Source organism: Mustelus asterias, chromosome 3, assembly GCF_964213995.1.
Source record: "Mustelus asterias chromosome 3, sMusAst1.hap1.1, whole genome shotgun sequence".
NCBI classification, from domain to species: domain Eukaryota; kingdom Metazoa; phylum Chordata; class Chondrichthyes; order Carcharhiniformes; family Triakidae; genus Mustelus; species Mustelus asterias.
In genome coordinates, this window is record NC_135803.1 from 44,388,580 (window position 1) to 44,403,398 (window position 14,819).

Below are 14,819 nucleotides of genomic sequence, written 5' to 3' on the forward strand. Positions count from 1 at the left end.
GATATATACATTGGTTTTCATGTGTTTCTGTAGAATGCTAAAAATTTCAGCTTTATTCTACAGGCAGTCTGTCTGTCTGGAAAACATTTAGCTCAAGATTTGTAAAAAAAAAGTTAATTATTCAATTTAACCATATAGTGTTTACTTAGGATGGAGCTAATGGATTTTTGTTCATAGATGGAGATTTCCCCTGAGGTTTTTGATTAAATTTATTGACAGGGTCATGCAATAATGTGGTTAATGTGCAGAGCTGGGTCTGTAGCAGAGAGGAAGAAACTTTTGCAGTTCAAAGTTGAGGTTGCAGGTCTGCTAAAGTCAAAGGTATGTGCAGGCTGTTCCTGAGAATTCATTTTCTCACCACAAAATCTCTCTCTGAAAGCTACAAGACTATTAGAACAGTTTATAATATGTATGCCCGGGTTTGCTAATCGTATTTATTTGAATGTGGTTTTGATCTATGCATGAATGGGGCTTATTTGGAACTAGAACAGTTCATAAGCTAAAAAGTAAAGTTGCTTCCTTTCATTTTTTAATATTGTTCAGCTGTTCATGGTTAAGCGACTTCATAGTACAGCATTTGGAAAGCTGTGGTACAATCAGACAAAGTCAGCATGAATTTACGAAAGGTAAATCATGATTGACAAATCTACTGGAATTCTTTGAGGATGTAACTAGTAGAGTTGACCAAGGAGCACCAGTGGATGTGGTTTATTTGGGGTTTCCAAAGGCTTCAGACAAGATCTCACATAACAGATTGCTATGTAAAGTTATAGCGCATGGGATTGTGAGTAGTGTCTTGAGATGGATAGATAGCTGGCCAACAGACAGGAAACAAAGAGTTGGAATAAATGGAACGTTTTCCAGTTGGCAGGCAGTAGCGAGTGGGGTACTGCAGGGATTTGTGCTACGACCTCAACAGTTCACATCATATATTAATGATTTGGAAGAGGGAACGAAATGCATTACCTCCAAATTTTTGATTTGATTTGATTTATTATTGTTACATGTATTAACATACAGTGAAAAGTATTGTTTCTTGCGCACTATATAGACAAAACATACCATTCATACAGAAGGAAACGAGAGAGTGCAGAATGTAGTGTTACAGTCATAGCTAGGGTGTAGACAAAGATCAAGTTAATGCAAGGTAAGTCCATTCAAAGGTCTGACAGCAGCAGGGAAGAAGCTGTTCTTGAGTCGATTGGTGCATGACTTGAGACTTTTGTATCTTTTTCCCGAAGGAAGAAGGTGGAAGAGAGAATGTCCGGAGTGCGTGAGGTCCTTAATTATGCTGGCTGCTTTGCCGAGGCAGCGGGAAGTGTAGACAGAGTCAATGGATGGGAGGCTGGTTTGCGTGATGGATTGGGCTACATTCACGACCTTTAGTAGTTCCTTGTGGTCTTGTGCAGGACAGGAGCCATACCAAGCTGTGATACAGCCAGAAAGGATACCAGGATAGGTTGTTGGTGATCTGGAGACCTAAAAACTTAAAGCACTCGACCCTTTCTACTTCTCCCCATTGATGTAGACAGGGGCATGTTCTCCTTTACACTTCCTGAAGTCGATGACAATCTCCTTCGTTTTGTTGACATTGAGGGAGAGATTATTGTTGCTGCACCAATTCACCAGATTCTCTATCTCATTCTTGTACTCTGTCTCGTCACTGTTTGAGATCAGACCCACTACGGTGGTGTCGTCAGCAAACGTGAAAATCGAATTGGAGGGGAATTTGGCCACACAGTCATAGGTGTATAAGGAGTATAGTAGGGGGCTGAGAACATAGCCTTGTGGAGCACCAGTGTTGAGGATGATCGTGGAGGAGGTGTTGTTGCCTATCCTTACTGATTGTGGTCTGTGAGTTAGGAAGTTCAGGATCCAGTCGCAGAGGGAGGTGCCGAGGCCCAGGCCACGGAGTTTTGTGGGAATAATGGTGTTGAAGGCTGAGCTGTAGTCAATAAATAGGAGTCTGACATCGGTGTCCTTGTTATCTAGGTGTTCCAGGGTTGAGTGCAGGGCCTTGAGTGCTGTGGACCTTTTGCGGTAGTAGGCAAACTGTAGTGGATCCAGGTCATCTGGGAGGCTGGAATTAATTTGTGCTATGACTAACCTTTCGAAGCACTTCATAATAATGGATGTCAGAGCCACCGGCCGATCATCATTAAGGCACGCTGCTTGGTTTTTCTTAGGTACCGGGATGATGGTCGCCTTCTTGAAGCAGATAGGGACCTCAGATGTTGTAAAGAGAGGTTGAAGATGTCTGTGAATACCCCCACCAGCTGATCTGCGCAGGATCTGAATGCTCGTCCGGGTACCCCATCCGGGCCAGTACTTTCCATGGGTTGACCTTCAAGAAAGCTGCTCTGACATCTGCAGTGGTGACCCCAGATACAGGTTCATCCAGGGCTTCCAGGGTGGAGGGCATGCTCTCTCTGACATCTTGCTCAAAACGGACGTAGAATGCATTGAGCTCATCAGGAAGGGATGCGTTGGAACTGACGATTTTACATGCCTTCATCTTGTGGCCTGTTATGTCTTGCAGACCTTGCCATAGTCGGCGGGGGTCGGAGTGGCGAGCCTGGGACTCTAGCTTGGTCTGATATTGTCTTTTGGCAGCTTTGATGGATCTCCTTAGATCGTATCTAGCTTTATTTGCAGATGACACAAAGTTGGGTGGGTAGGTGAGCTGTGAGGAGGATGCAGAGATGCTTCAGCATGGTTTGGAAAGGCTGAGTGAGTGGGCATATGCATGGTGGATGCAGTATAATGTGGATAAATGTGAGGTTATCCACTTCGATAGCAAAAGTAGGAAGATTATTATTTGAATGGGTATAAATTTACTGAAAGTTGGCATGCAGGTAAAGCAAGCAGTAAAGAAGGCACATTGTATGTTGGCCTTCATAGCCAATACATTCTCTGGTCTGGGAGCTCCCATGATGACCTCCATTTTCTTGGTTGCCTCACTATCAATGACATGGCCCAGGTATTCAATCAAATCTTTAAAGAATTCACATTTCTCTTTCTTTACTTGCAGGCCATGTTCCTGCAACCTTCTGAAGGTCTCTTCAAGGTTCTTCAAAGGCTTTTCCTCTGTGGAGCCTGTCACCAAAATGTAACATTGGACCCCAGGTGACCCACTTAGAATTTGGTCCATTGCACTTTGGAAAAGGGCTGGTGCTGACGTAATACCAAAAGGAAGATGCTTATAATGCCCATGCCCAGGGGGCACCTTGGCACTGCCCATTGGGCATCAGATCTTTCAACGATCACTGGAGACAGCGAGGGTCCCAGAGGACTAGAAAGTAGCTAATCTAACACCACTGTTTAAGAAGGGAGGGAGGCAGCAGATAGGAAATTATAGGCCAGTTAGCCTGTCTTCGGTCATTGGCAAGATTTTAGAGTCCATTATTAAAGATGAGATCGTGGAGTACTTGGAAGTACATGATAAAAAAGGACTGAGTCAGCATGGCTTCGTCAAGGGGAGATCATGTCTGACAACTCTGTTAGAGTTCCTTGAGGAGGTAACAAGGAAGTTACATAAAGGAGAACCAGTGGACGTGATTTATTTAGATTTCCAGAAGGCCTTTGACAAGATGCCGCATAGGGGACTGTTAAATAAGTTAAGTGCCCATGGTGTTAAGTGTAAGATTCTGGCATGGATAGAGGATTGGCTGACTGGCAGAAGGCAGAGAGTAGAGATAAAGGGTATTTTTTCAAGATGGTAGCCGGTGACTAGTGGTGTGCCTCAGGGATCCGTGCTGGGACCACAACTTTTCACAATATACATTAACGATTTGGAAGAAGGAACTGAAGGCACTGTTGCTAAGTTTGCAAATGATACAAAGGTATGTAGAGGGACAGGTAGTATTGAGGAAGCAGGGAGGCTGTAGAAGGACTTGGACAGGTTATGGACAGGTGGGGCGACCTGATAGCACAGTGGTTAGCACTGCTGCTTCACAGTGCCAGGAACCCAGATTCGATTCCCGGCTTGGGTCACTGTCTGTGTGGAGTTTGCACATTCTCCCCGTGTCTGCGTGTGTTTCCTCCGAGTGTTTCAGTTTCCTCCCACATTCTGAAAGACATGCTGGTTAGGTGCATTGACCTGAACAGGTGCCGGACTATGGCGACTAGGGGAATTTCACAGTAACTTCATTGCAGTGTTAATGTAAGCCTTCCTTGTGACTAATAAATAAACCTTAGGAGAGTGGGCAAAGAAGTGGGCAGATGGAATACAATGTGGAAAAGTGTGAGGTTATGCACTTTGGAAGGAGGAACGGAGGCATAGACTATTTTCTCAATGGGGAAATGTTTAGGAAATCAGAAACACAAAGGGACTTGGGAGTCATTGTTCTAGATTCTCTTAAGATTAACGTGCAGGTTCAGTCGGCAGTTAGGAAGGCAAATGCAATGTTAGCGTTCATGTCGAGACGGCTAGAATACAAGAGCAGGGATGTACTTCAGAGGCTGTATAAGGCTCTGGTCAGACTCCATTTGGAGTATTGTGAGCAGTTTTGGACCCGTATCTAAGGAAGGATGTGCTGGCATTGGAAAGGGTCCAGAGGAGGTTCACAAGAATGATACCTGGAATGAAGAGCTTGTCGTATGAGGAACGGTTGAGGACTTTGGGTCTGTACTTGTTGGCGTTTAGAAGGATGAGGGCGAAACGTATTGAAACTTACTGGATACTGCAAGGCCTGGATAGAGTGGATGTGGAGAGGATGTTTCCACTAGTAGGAAAAACTAGAACTAGAGGGCACAACCTCAGGCTAAAGGGACGATCCTTTAAAACGAGATGAGGAGGAATTTCTTCAGCCAGAGAGTGATGAATCTGTGGAACCCTTTGCCACAGAAGGTTGTGGAGGCCAGGTCATCGAGTGGTTTTAAGATAGAGATAGATAGGTTCTTGATTAATAAGGGGATCAGGGGTCATGTGGAAAAGGCAGGAGAATGGAGATGAGAAAAACATCAGCCTTGATTGAATGGCAGAGCAACCTCGATGGGCTGAGCAGCCTAATTCTGCTCCTATGTCTTATGGTCTTATATGTTCCCTTCCAGTTTGGGAAATCCTTTCTACAGCTTGTTACATTTCTTCTCTTTGAGGGTTTTTCAAACAGCAGCTTTCAGCACCAACTTATTTTCGGGAGAACCTACTTTCTCCAGCTGGGTGTGGCTATGGTAGCTTTTTTTTGTTTATATCCAATTCAATCCAATCAAAATCCAATTCAGAGTCTCAGGAAATGAGATATTCCAGATCCAAGCTGACAAGACAGGCTCACCACTTCCTGTCTTGGGTTTGATCTACATGATCCAAGCTAATTGGTGCAGGCATTGCACCTCCTCCAAGGCTTGATCTCATTTGCATCTTAGCAAAAGGCCTAGATGCCACTTTAAAAAATCGCTTCAAATGAAGCCTCAGTGTAACCTCATGACTTCAATCAAGTGCAGGACAACAAAACTACACTTGATCTTAGCCAAAAGGCCGGTGAGGATATGGTAGTTGCTGTTCCTCTCCTATTGTACTCAGTTCCTCTACTGTGGATATAATGTTTCTTCATTATAAGATGCTATGCTATCTTAATAACGTCTTGGACCAGGCTTTTTGCATATAGGTGCGATTTGTATTCTTATCTCTCCATTTCAAACTCACCTCTTCTGCAATTCTAACACCTACATTGGTCAATCCCCTAGTCACTTTGGTAAACAATTGTTTTCCTGCTGTTAATCTAATTTGCATATCAAAAACACCTTCAAGTAGATGCATCTCTATCGGTTCCCCTTTTATCCATTTTTTAAAATTTCTTTTATCCCAATTTCAATTTAATCTTGATTTTACTCAATTCTTGACTATCCCTTTTACTCCAGTATCTTGTCAAACCCCCACCCCAAACTCCCCATTTAATTGACTCGACTTTTTGCGCATCCCACCTTTAATCACCCTGCCACTGGCAGCCATGCTCTCAGTTACTTAGACCCCAAATCTGGAGTTTCCTTTCTGAATCTCTCTACCTCTATTTCTTTCAATTTTAGACCTTTGTTTAAAACCACACTTTTTGACCACTTCTAAAGTTTCCTTTGTCTCAGTATCCGTTTTTTCTTCTGTCAATATGAAGCGTCTTTAAATTTTTGTACTGTGAAGGTATAAATGCATCAATGAAAGTAGTTATTGGAATATGCAGAGTCAGTATATTACAAAATTAAGAGATTGCTGAGTGGAGTAAAATTTTAGAAACATGGTGTGACAAAAGATGTATGCAGTTCAATGTAAATTCTAATCATTTATATTTTGTATCCTTTATTTAGGCATCAATGTTTGGATATGGCTTCTACAATTATGAAAAACTCAGATGGCAAACAGAACATGGCTCTCAACAGTAAAATTGAGAAAGAAATAGATACTTTTAATATATCTCAAAGTAGTACATCAGATGATGCAACAGATCATCCAAGACCTCCTAATGGGAATGACAAGGCATGTAGCAGAAAACCAGAATCCTATTCAAACCAAAGGATGACGCATACAAGGAAGGTCAAGCTAAAGAGAAAGAGTACATTAGACAGTTTAGGAATCAAAAGAAAACTAGAAAATGAAGAAAAATGTGCCAACAAAAAAGAATTGAAAACAGTAGAACATCAAGAACCACCGGTAGTTCAGTCTCTCACTCGTGTACCCTTAAAAAGTGTGATGGATGTTGAAATGAAATTGGTTTATGTTGATGAACAACAAATAATGTATGAATTTATAGAATCCCAAGATTACAAAAGTACTCAAGCAGCATGTGAAGCCAGCAAATCAGGAGAATCTACGACTTCCTGCACTTTGAATTTGGCACCTCAAATGGACAAATGGCTTGCTAAAGCTTTAAAGGATGCAAGTTTTTATTACCACCAGAAGAAGTATTCAGTAGCAGCAGGGCGATTCAGAACTGCATTAGAGGTACTTCCTATTTTGTTTTATTATTAAGATTTCATTATTGTTTATTCTCTCCTGTTGCACTGCCAATAATAGTTTAGAGAATAATAAGGAAGTTAGAGTTTACGCTCCAAATGAGGAGCCAGGCTAAAAGTACATGCCAGAAAATTGTCATTATAGTGTTACAGCTCTGTCTCTGGTTTCAAGTATGACTCCAAATTAGGAGTTATGACTACCATCCAAATTAGGAGCAGAGGAATGTTGAATTTACTTCATGATATTCTATAGCAACAGAACAATGCTTTGGGATAGTGCCAATGAAATGCAAATATTAATGAGGGCTTCCTATACCTGTGGCTTATAAAATAATTGAGCTTAACTTTTCTCTGGTCCATTACTTTTCTCTCCTCATCTTTCCTTTGACTTTTATTGTTGCTTAGAGCCTATTATGGTTTTCTCATGGTGCTTCCCCTTTGAATAATCTATTTTGGCAAATATGAAAGAGATGCTTAAGAATGTTGTTGTATAGAAAAAGGCATTGTATGGTTTGAGCAGGCAGACAGAGAATGGGACAATATACGCAGTTTAGACTGATAGGGAACACTTGTAACATTTCACCATGATTTCCATCAACACTGAATTTGAGCCCTCTCATACTCAGAGTGCATTGTGCAGAGTTAATTGTACAACTGCTGTTTTAAGAGGATGGAGACTGCACTGGTGGATAGAGTGGCCTTGGAAAAAAACGGAAGAATATCCGGTGTATTACCTTGCTTTCCCAGTGTGATTCTTGAACTTCTTTCACCATAGGCCTTCTAATCTGGGAATATCTCTTTCCAATTGGCATGAGTGATACTCATCATTGGTAAGCATAATCACGACTCCAATTCCATGCAGAAGGCCTTGGAGATTAAAATATACAGTATAAAGTTCTGTGTTATCCTTCAATTTTAAAGAGCCAACAGATAATGGACTGAATGGCCTCCTTTGGTGCTGTAAGAATACGTGATTCTATGCTTGGTGTCATATCCTGATGCCTGGTCTAGATGTTTGGTGTGCAGGTGTTTCTGCCCTTGCTGTAATTGTAGAAAAGTATAAAGTATTGATTATATATGCAATGACTTTATTAGAGAATCAACTGAATGAGCCAAACATGTTCCTCTGTTATCTTGTGGATCCACTTTGAATTTGGCAGGAGGTCATTCAGCCTATTGACTCATATCATGTCCCCACAGAGCAATCTGGTCAGTCCCAATCCTCCACTCAATCACAAGAGGTGTTCTAACCTGCTGATACTTGAAAAGTCTTCCATCATATTAATAGATTTTCCCAAGTGATAAATGTATAAATTGGTCCTGTTTGTTAAGATAATAAAACACATAAAACATGTATCAGGACAAAGATACTAATTTCTATATCAAATAACTTTTGCTGGCATATTCTTTGAGCTTTATAACATCACTCAAAAATAACAGAATAATTTATAAATCATGAAAAATACTTGTTTTCCATTTGAGCTATTAAAGATATTTATAAGATTTCAAAAACTCTGATCCTTGTTTAAAACTTGCTCAGCAACCTTTGACTCACTTTAGTTCTCTGTGATATTGCAAAGGCAATATTTTACGTTGACACCAGTACAATATCACAATAACAATGACACTATTTTTCTTTAACTAAACTCAACTACACGCAGTCAAAGGTTCAAGGAATAAATGAGTATTGTTTCTATAACAAAGCACACATTCTATTTACTTTAGAGTAGGTCCCACATAGTGTGTAATGACTGATGCATGTTTAGATGCATAACATTGATTTGCAAAATACCCCTTTGTTTCACAAGATCTTGGTAGGTATGAATGAAGACAGCCATTGGGTCCATCATAAGAACATTGGAATAAAGGCACAGAAATAGACCATGTATTCCCTTGAGCAAGTTTCGCCATCCAAGGAGATTGTGACAGATCGGTGACCCAATTTCATATACCCACCTTTGCCCCATATCGCTTATTACCTTTGATTAACAAATTGCTATCAATCTCAAATTTAAAATTAAAATGTGATCCAGCATCAATTGCTATTTGCAGAAAAGAGTTCCAAACTTCCACCACTTTTGGTGCATGGAGACTTCTACTAATTTTGCCCCTGAAACTTCTGGCCCTAATTTTTAGATTGTGCCCCTTACTCTCGACCAACAGAAAATGTTTATCTCTGATTCAACCCTGTGAATCCCCCATGTAATACTATGTTTTTTAATTCAGACAAGACTGGGTCCTTTTGCGTTCAGACCTTGATTTGCCTTGCAGACACCGGCAAGGTGTCAAAAAAATTGAGAGTCATCACAAACTCTTCCATGCTGATAGCGAAGCTGGGCTTATGGGCAATGGCAGAACGACTCAGTGCATTGGCATTAGCTATCCGGGTCTTGGTGCAGTAAAAAGGCCCAATGCAGTATCCAGGCAGAGGCAATGGGGGTATATTGCCTAGTCTTCTTTAAAAAGTCCCAGCAATGGTTTATGATTAGCTGCTATGATGAAGTGTCTACCGTTGACATATTGATGGAATCTTTTAATGCTGAAGACAGCTGTCAACCTGTCTTTCGCAATCTGGGAATAGCTCTGCTCAGCGTCTGCGAGGGTCCTAGATGTGTTTGCAATAGTCTCCTTTGTTCTATCTCTCCAGTGATGTGCCATCAGGGATGGTTATCGGAAGTGGGGGAGGTCGGGATTGTCCAGGGGGACTGTCCGCCCTACACTGTTGCGGAGTTTGTGGGCGGCACGGTGGCACAGTGGTTAGCACTGCTGCCTCACAGTGCTATGGACCCGGGTTCAATTCCGGCCTTAGGTCACTGTCTGTGTGGAGTTTGCACATTCTTCCCCTGTCTGCGTGGGTTTCCTCCGGGTGCTCCGGTTTTCTCCCACAGTCCAAAGATGTGCAGGTTAGGTTGATTGGCCACGGTGATATGCCCCTTAGTGCCAGGGAGATTAGGAGGTAATTATGTGGGGTTACAGGGATAGGACTTGGGTGAAATTGTTGTTGGTGCAGGCTTGATGGTCCAAATGGCCTCCTTCTACACTGTAGATTCTTGTGCTGAATATCTATATCTAGTTCTAGCTCATCTCTATATTTCATTTTATAGGCTGCACTCCCTTTTCACTTACCTTAAAAACCTTTTATTGATGTTTTGTTTGCAGGTCAGTCCTACGCTCCTGATCTACGGGCACCCGGTGCTGAGAGGGCGGGGAAGGCGGAGAACCTCCTCATGAACTTGCTCCTGGGCCTGGCCAAATTTGCGATCAACAGGTCCAGGCAGCGGGTGACCAAGGGGGTCATCCGACCCAACTGTCTGTCCCTTTACCATGGCTACATTCGCGGCCAGGTATCCTCGGAAAGGGAGCATGCGGTGTCTGAGGGCAGCACGTGGCCTTCCATGCTCGTTGGACACCGCAGAGGCCTTTAATCACATTTTAGTTTGATGTTTTAAGTTTCCTTTCCGCTTTGTTTTTTGTTTCAGGCTGTTCCCTTCTTTTTGGGGGCTGCCCCTTTTACTTTGTCCCTCAGTTAATTTGATTTAGTTTATTACTTTGGTCAAAATGATTGACTACTGATGACCTTCACCCATGCCCTCTTAATGAATCTACAATTTTCTAATCTTGTGTGGCCTTCTCCTTCGCTTAGGTGCTCCCCCAGGATGCACATCGGAGGTGGAGTGTCCAGCTGTGATCCGCGCCGTTGCCTATGATGCCTTTGGCATCCATCCCCTGGAGGGCCATGACCTGGAGGACCCCAGCCAACTTGCGGATGACACTGGTGTTTCTGTGCCATCCAGCTGGCCCTGAGATGCCCCAGTGTGAGGAAGGTGGGAATTGGAACGTCTCAAGACGTCCAGAGTCTCCTGGGTGGAAGGCCCCGGCATGGTCTCATGCCCTTTCTCCTCCCTCGGGTTGCCCATAGGCCCCAGGGACACTCCATGGGATGCCAAGGTAGCTGGACTGAGCTCTAAAAGTTCTGGCGTCACCTGGCTCTGCCAGTCCTGGAGGCCCAGATGCATCTGCCCCATAGGCGTGATTCCTCAGCCCTGGCCCTCTGAGTCCGGGACAAGCTCTGGAGCCCCTCAGCATTAGCCCCCTGAGACTGGTCTAAGTTGTCAAGGCCCACAGCCACAGCCTGCTCTGTCTCCAGAATCCCAGCAAGAGCCCGAGCCATGGCCAGCAGTCTCCAACATGCCCCCGACACACGTGGCCATGGACTGATATGCCTCCAGGATGCCGGCAACATCCTTGGCCGTGGCTCGTTGTGTCTCTGCCATGGCCCGCTGTGTCTCCCAGATGGCCTGGACCCTATCACCCCTGAGGCCAAATCGTTCTGCCAGATTTTCCACTGCGGATGTAATCATTGCAGGGTTGGTCTGATTAACATGCTATGTTGGCACCACCTCCTGCGAAAGCACTCTGTTTGACTCCTCTAAACAGCATTGCAGTCACAGAATGGTTGCTGACAGCCCATCCACAACTCCCTGGGTTTGCTGATGCATCTCCACCAGCTTCAGGAGGAATGAACCCTGAGGCCTGGTATCTGGCTTGGTGCCAGCTGCATTCCCATCTCCTGCAGACTTACGTGTGCCCAAGCCCTCAGATATGCCCGCCTCCACACAATATGCATCAGCTGCTGTGATGTGCTCACCAGTAAGTGACCCAGATGTCTCAGCACTAACATGACCCACTGTCATGATAGTCTCTGTTGGTGGGTTGTGAGGTTGATGCCTGTGCCGATTCACTGGTGCTGTCTTTGGAAGATTTTTCAGGGCCTCCCTCCAAGGTCTCATCCGAGGTGTCCATGGGAGTTGGTTCAGGAGCAGCAGAGGGAGCCCTTACTTCAAAGCAGACTTATGAATAGGGTTCAGCTAATGCTCACTTGCATGCCGGATGCTGACCTGGCTATCGTTGACCATTCTAGGAGCGTCCACCCCACCAGCTCCAGGGCACACTACTGGACACTGTTGGTCAAAAGCTGCAGCTCTGGAACACCCCCACCAGTATTTTCCCTCTCATGGCAGTTGTGCATGTTTTTCTCCTGTGGGGACACAAGGCGATTGAAAGCATGATGTATGGAAGGGCATGGGATGCAATGTGTGTCAGGGTTGGGGAGCTCATGTTGGCCATTTCTGTGAAATGGGTCCTGATTGGGCGGGAGGGTTGCCACAGGGGTTGGAGGCAGTATTGGGGGGTGGGAGGGTGTGGTTGGTGGCTGCCCTTGAGCTGTCTGGGAATGGTTTGACATTGTAAGCACAGCATATATACAGGTTTCAGAATGGGATGCACACTCTCACCCTTGCTGCCTGAAGAAGGTCATTCAGTTTCTTGCAGTATTGTTCTCCAGACCAAGGAGTCAGAGTCCTGGCATTCACAGCAGATGCTACTGCCTTCCATAACATATTTACTGTGCGACCTGTTGGCGATGGCCCTGAGTGGAGTAAAGCAGCTGACACCTCTCCTCCACTGCATCCAGCAGATGGGCCTGCTCACTTTCAGAAAATCTGGGATCACATTTCTTTGGGGCCATCTTCCTGGCATGACTGCCTGTGTGTCCATAATTGCAACTTATATACAGCTCTGGCTTGTTAAGGGAGTCCAGGTGCAGTCAGTTTGGGCCAGTTAGTTAAATTTCATTGTGAATAATGTACAGGCAACCTGTTTTCAATAGAGGGTGAGCCATCTCCAAAGGCACTGATTGCATTAACTCAACAAGGTACTGTGTCCAGGGGGAAGGTGGTGCAATGCTCAAGGCTTTCATTGAATAAGGTACTGTGTCTAGGGGGTGCAATGCTCAAGGCTCTCACTCAACAGCGGAGGCGGGGGGAGGCGGGGGGGGAGGCGGGGGGGAGGCGGGGGGGGGGGCGGGGGGGAGGCGGGGGGGGGGGCGGGGGGGAGGCGGGGGGGGGGGCGGGGGGGGGCGGGGGGGGGGGGGGGCGGGGGGGGGGGGCGGGGGGGGGGGGCGGGGGGGGGGGGCGGGGGGGGGGGGGGGGGGGGGGCGGGGGGGGGGGCGGGGGGGGGGGGCGGGGGGGGGGCGGGGGGGGGGGCGGGGGGGAGGCGGGGGGGAGGCGGGGGGGAGGCGGGGGGGAGGCGGGGGGGAGGCGGGGGGGAGGCGGGGGGGAGGCGGGGGGGAGGCGGGGGGGAGGCGGGGGGGGGCGGGGGGGGGGCGGGGGGGGGGCGGGGGGGGGGGGGGGGGGGGGGGGGGGCGGCGGCGGTGCTCAAGGCTCTCACTCAACAGGTGGGGGGGTGGGGGAGGAATGCTCGCAGGCAGGGGCTGTGAATGGCAGTTCAGCTCTCTGTGTGTGAAGGGAGGGCAGGGGGCCAGCGATGTCCGGATCAGTGGGGGATGGGGTGGCCAATGATGTCCAGGTCAGTGGAGGATGAGGAGGCCAGGAGGCCGGTGACTTTCTTGTGGGGGGGAAAGGGGGTGAGAGGCCAGTAATGTCCATGGAGGGGAGTGAGAAGCCAGTGATTTTCTTGTGTGGGAGAAAGTGGGGTGAGAGGCCAATAATGTCTGTGGGGGTAGTGAGAGGCCAGCGATCAGGCCAGCAATGTGCGTGGGGGATTGAGGCCAGCAATCTTAATGCTGGGAGGACTTGTTTAGCGACCTCCCAGAGATCAGCGCGTGCGCGGGAGCCTGCTTAGCATGCTGATTTCAGCCTCTTCAGTGGGATTAGGCCCCGCCCCAGATTTCAAGAGTGATTCCCGCTAGTGCCCTTTGCAGTGCACAGGTTGTGGGAGATTCATTTTGAAAACCCTGCTGAAAGAAACAGTGGGATTTATTCCAGTTTTTACGCAAATTTGACACTTAGAATTTCTTTGGGAGAATCACCTCCATGGAGTTGGAAAAATTGAATATGTAACCTGGAATATAATAAGCACAGCTCGTACGTGCAAAGTCACACAAATGGGATAAATTCACTGTACAGTAACTTGCCCATTAATTGTGCAAACTATTACACAAATATATCATAACATAAACAGATGTAGGCCAGGAATTCTTCAGTCTCGTACACCCTGCCACTGCTGCCCGCAAGGACTGAGAATTTGGTGCTCAGCCAAAACTCCATTTACAGTAGCAGGACTGGAGAATCCCAGTCACAGGTGGGGTCAGAGAATTCCAGCTCTAAAGGAGCTCTTCCAAGAGGAACTTGTTCTGTGATTGAGTTCATTCACAAGCTTCCTGATTGTAGTGTACATTTACAATCCATAATATTTACAGTATCAGCTTCAAAGAGGTGTTTAAAATCATGAAGGGTTTTGAAAGAGTAAATGAAGAGCAATTGTTTTCAGTGGCTGGAGGGTTGGTCACCCAAAAACAATTAGAAAAATAATGAAAGCCGGCATGAGGAAACACAATTATGCGGTAGGTTATGAGTGAAGAGTGGTGAATGCAGGACAATTAATGTCTAAAGGATTTTTGACAATATTCAAAAAAAAATGTGCAGCTCTCAGGAAGAAGAAGAGTGTAGGACTATTAGATAGCTGTTTCAAAGAGCTAGAATAGGTTTAATGGGCCACACAGCCTCCTCCTGTATTGCATCCATCTATGGGGGGAATTTTACGAGATTTTTTCTAAGTGTCCAGCTAGTCTGAAAATGGGAGAGTTCCAAACCCATTTTTGGGTGCGTTTTCACAACAAAACTTATGCACTCTGTCTCTGAAATTTCGGACTAGTCTGTTTCTGGCCAGAGAGGCTGTGGGCAGAGCTTAACTTGCCAGACAGCCTGTAGAGGGAGGTATTGTGCATGTGCAGACCTCTGATGCTGCACATGCATATTACCAGTAGCAGGGATTTGAGAGACAGAGATATATCAGGCCCCTCAGGTAGATTTCCCCCCTGCAACCACGGAAGCCCATGGCCCAAGATGCAGCCACCG

At 45.9% G+C, this 14,819-nt stretch overlaps 1 protein-coding gene across 1 annotated transcript in view; it reads left to right on the top strand.

The window, feature by feature from the left end:
• The first annotated feature begins 231 nt into the window (after nucleotides 1-231).
• Nucleotides 232-14,819, top strand: part of LOC144491803 (spermatogenesis-associated protein 16-like) — a 136,217-nt gene continuing 121,629 nt past the window's right edge. The window contains exons 1-3 of the mRNA XM_078210099.1: nucleotides 232-321; nucleotides 544-590; nucleotides 6,298-6,931. Of these exons, the coding sequence (XP_078066225.1) occupies nucleotides 232-321; nucleotides 544-590; nucleotides 6,298-6,931 (771 nt within the window). The remainder of the gene's footprint in view (nucleotides 322-543; nucleotides 591-6,297; nucleotides 6,932-14,819) is intronic.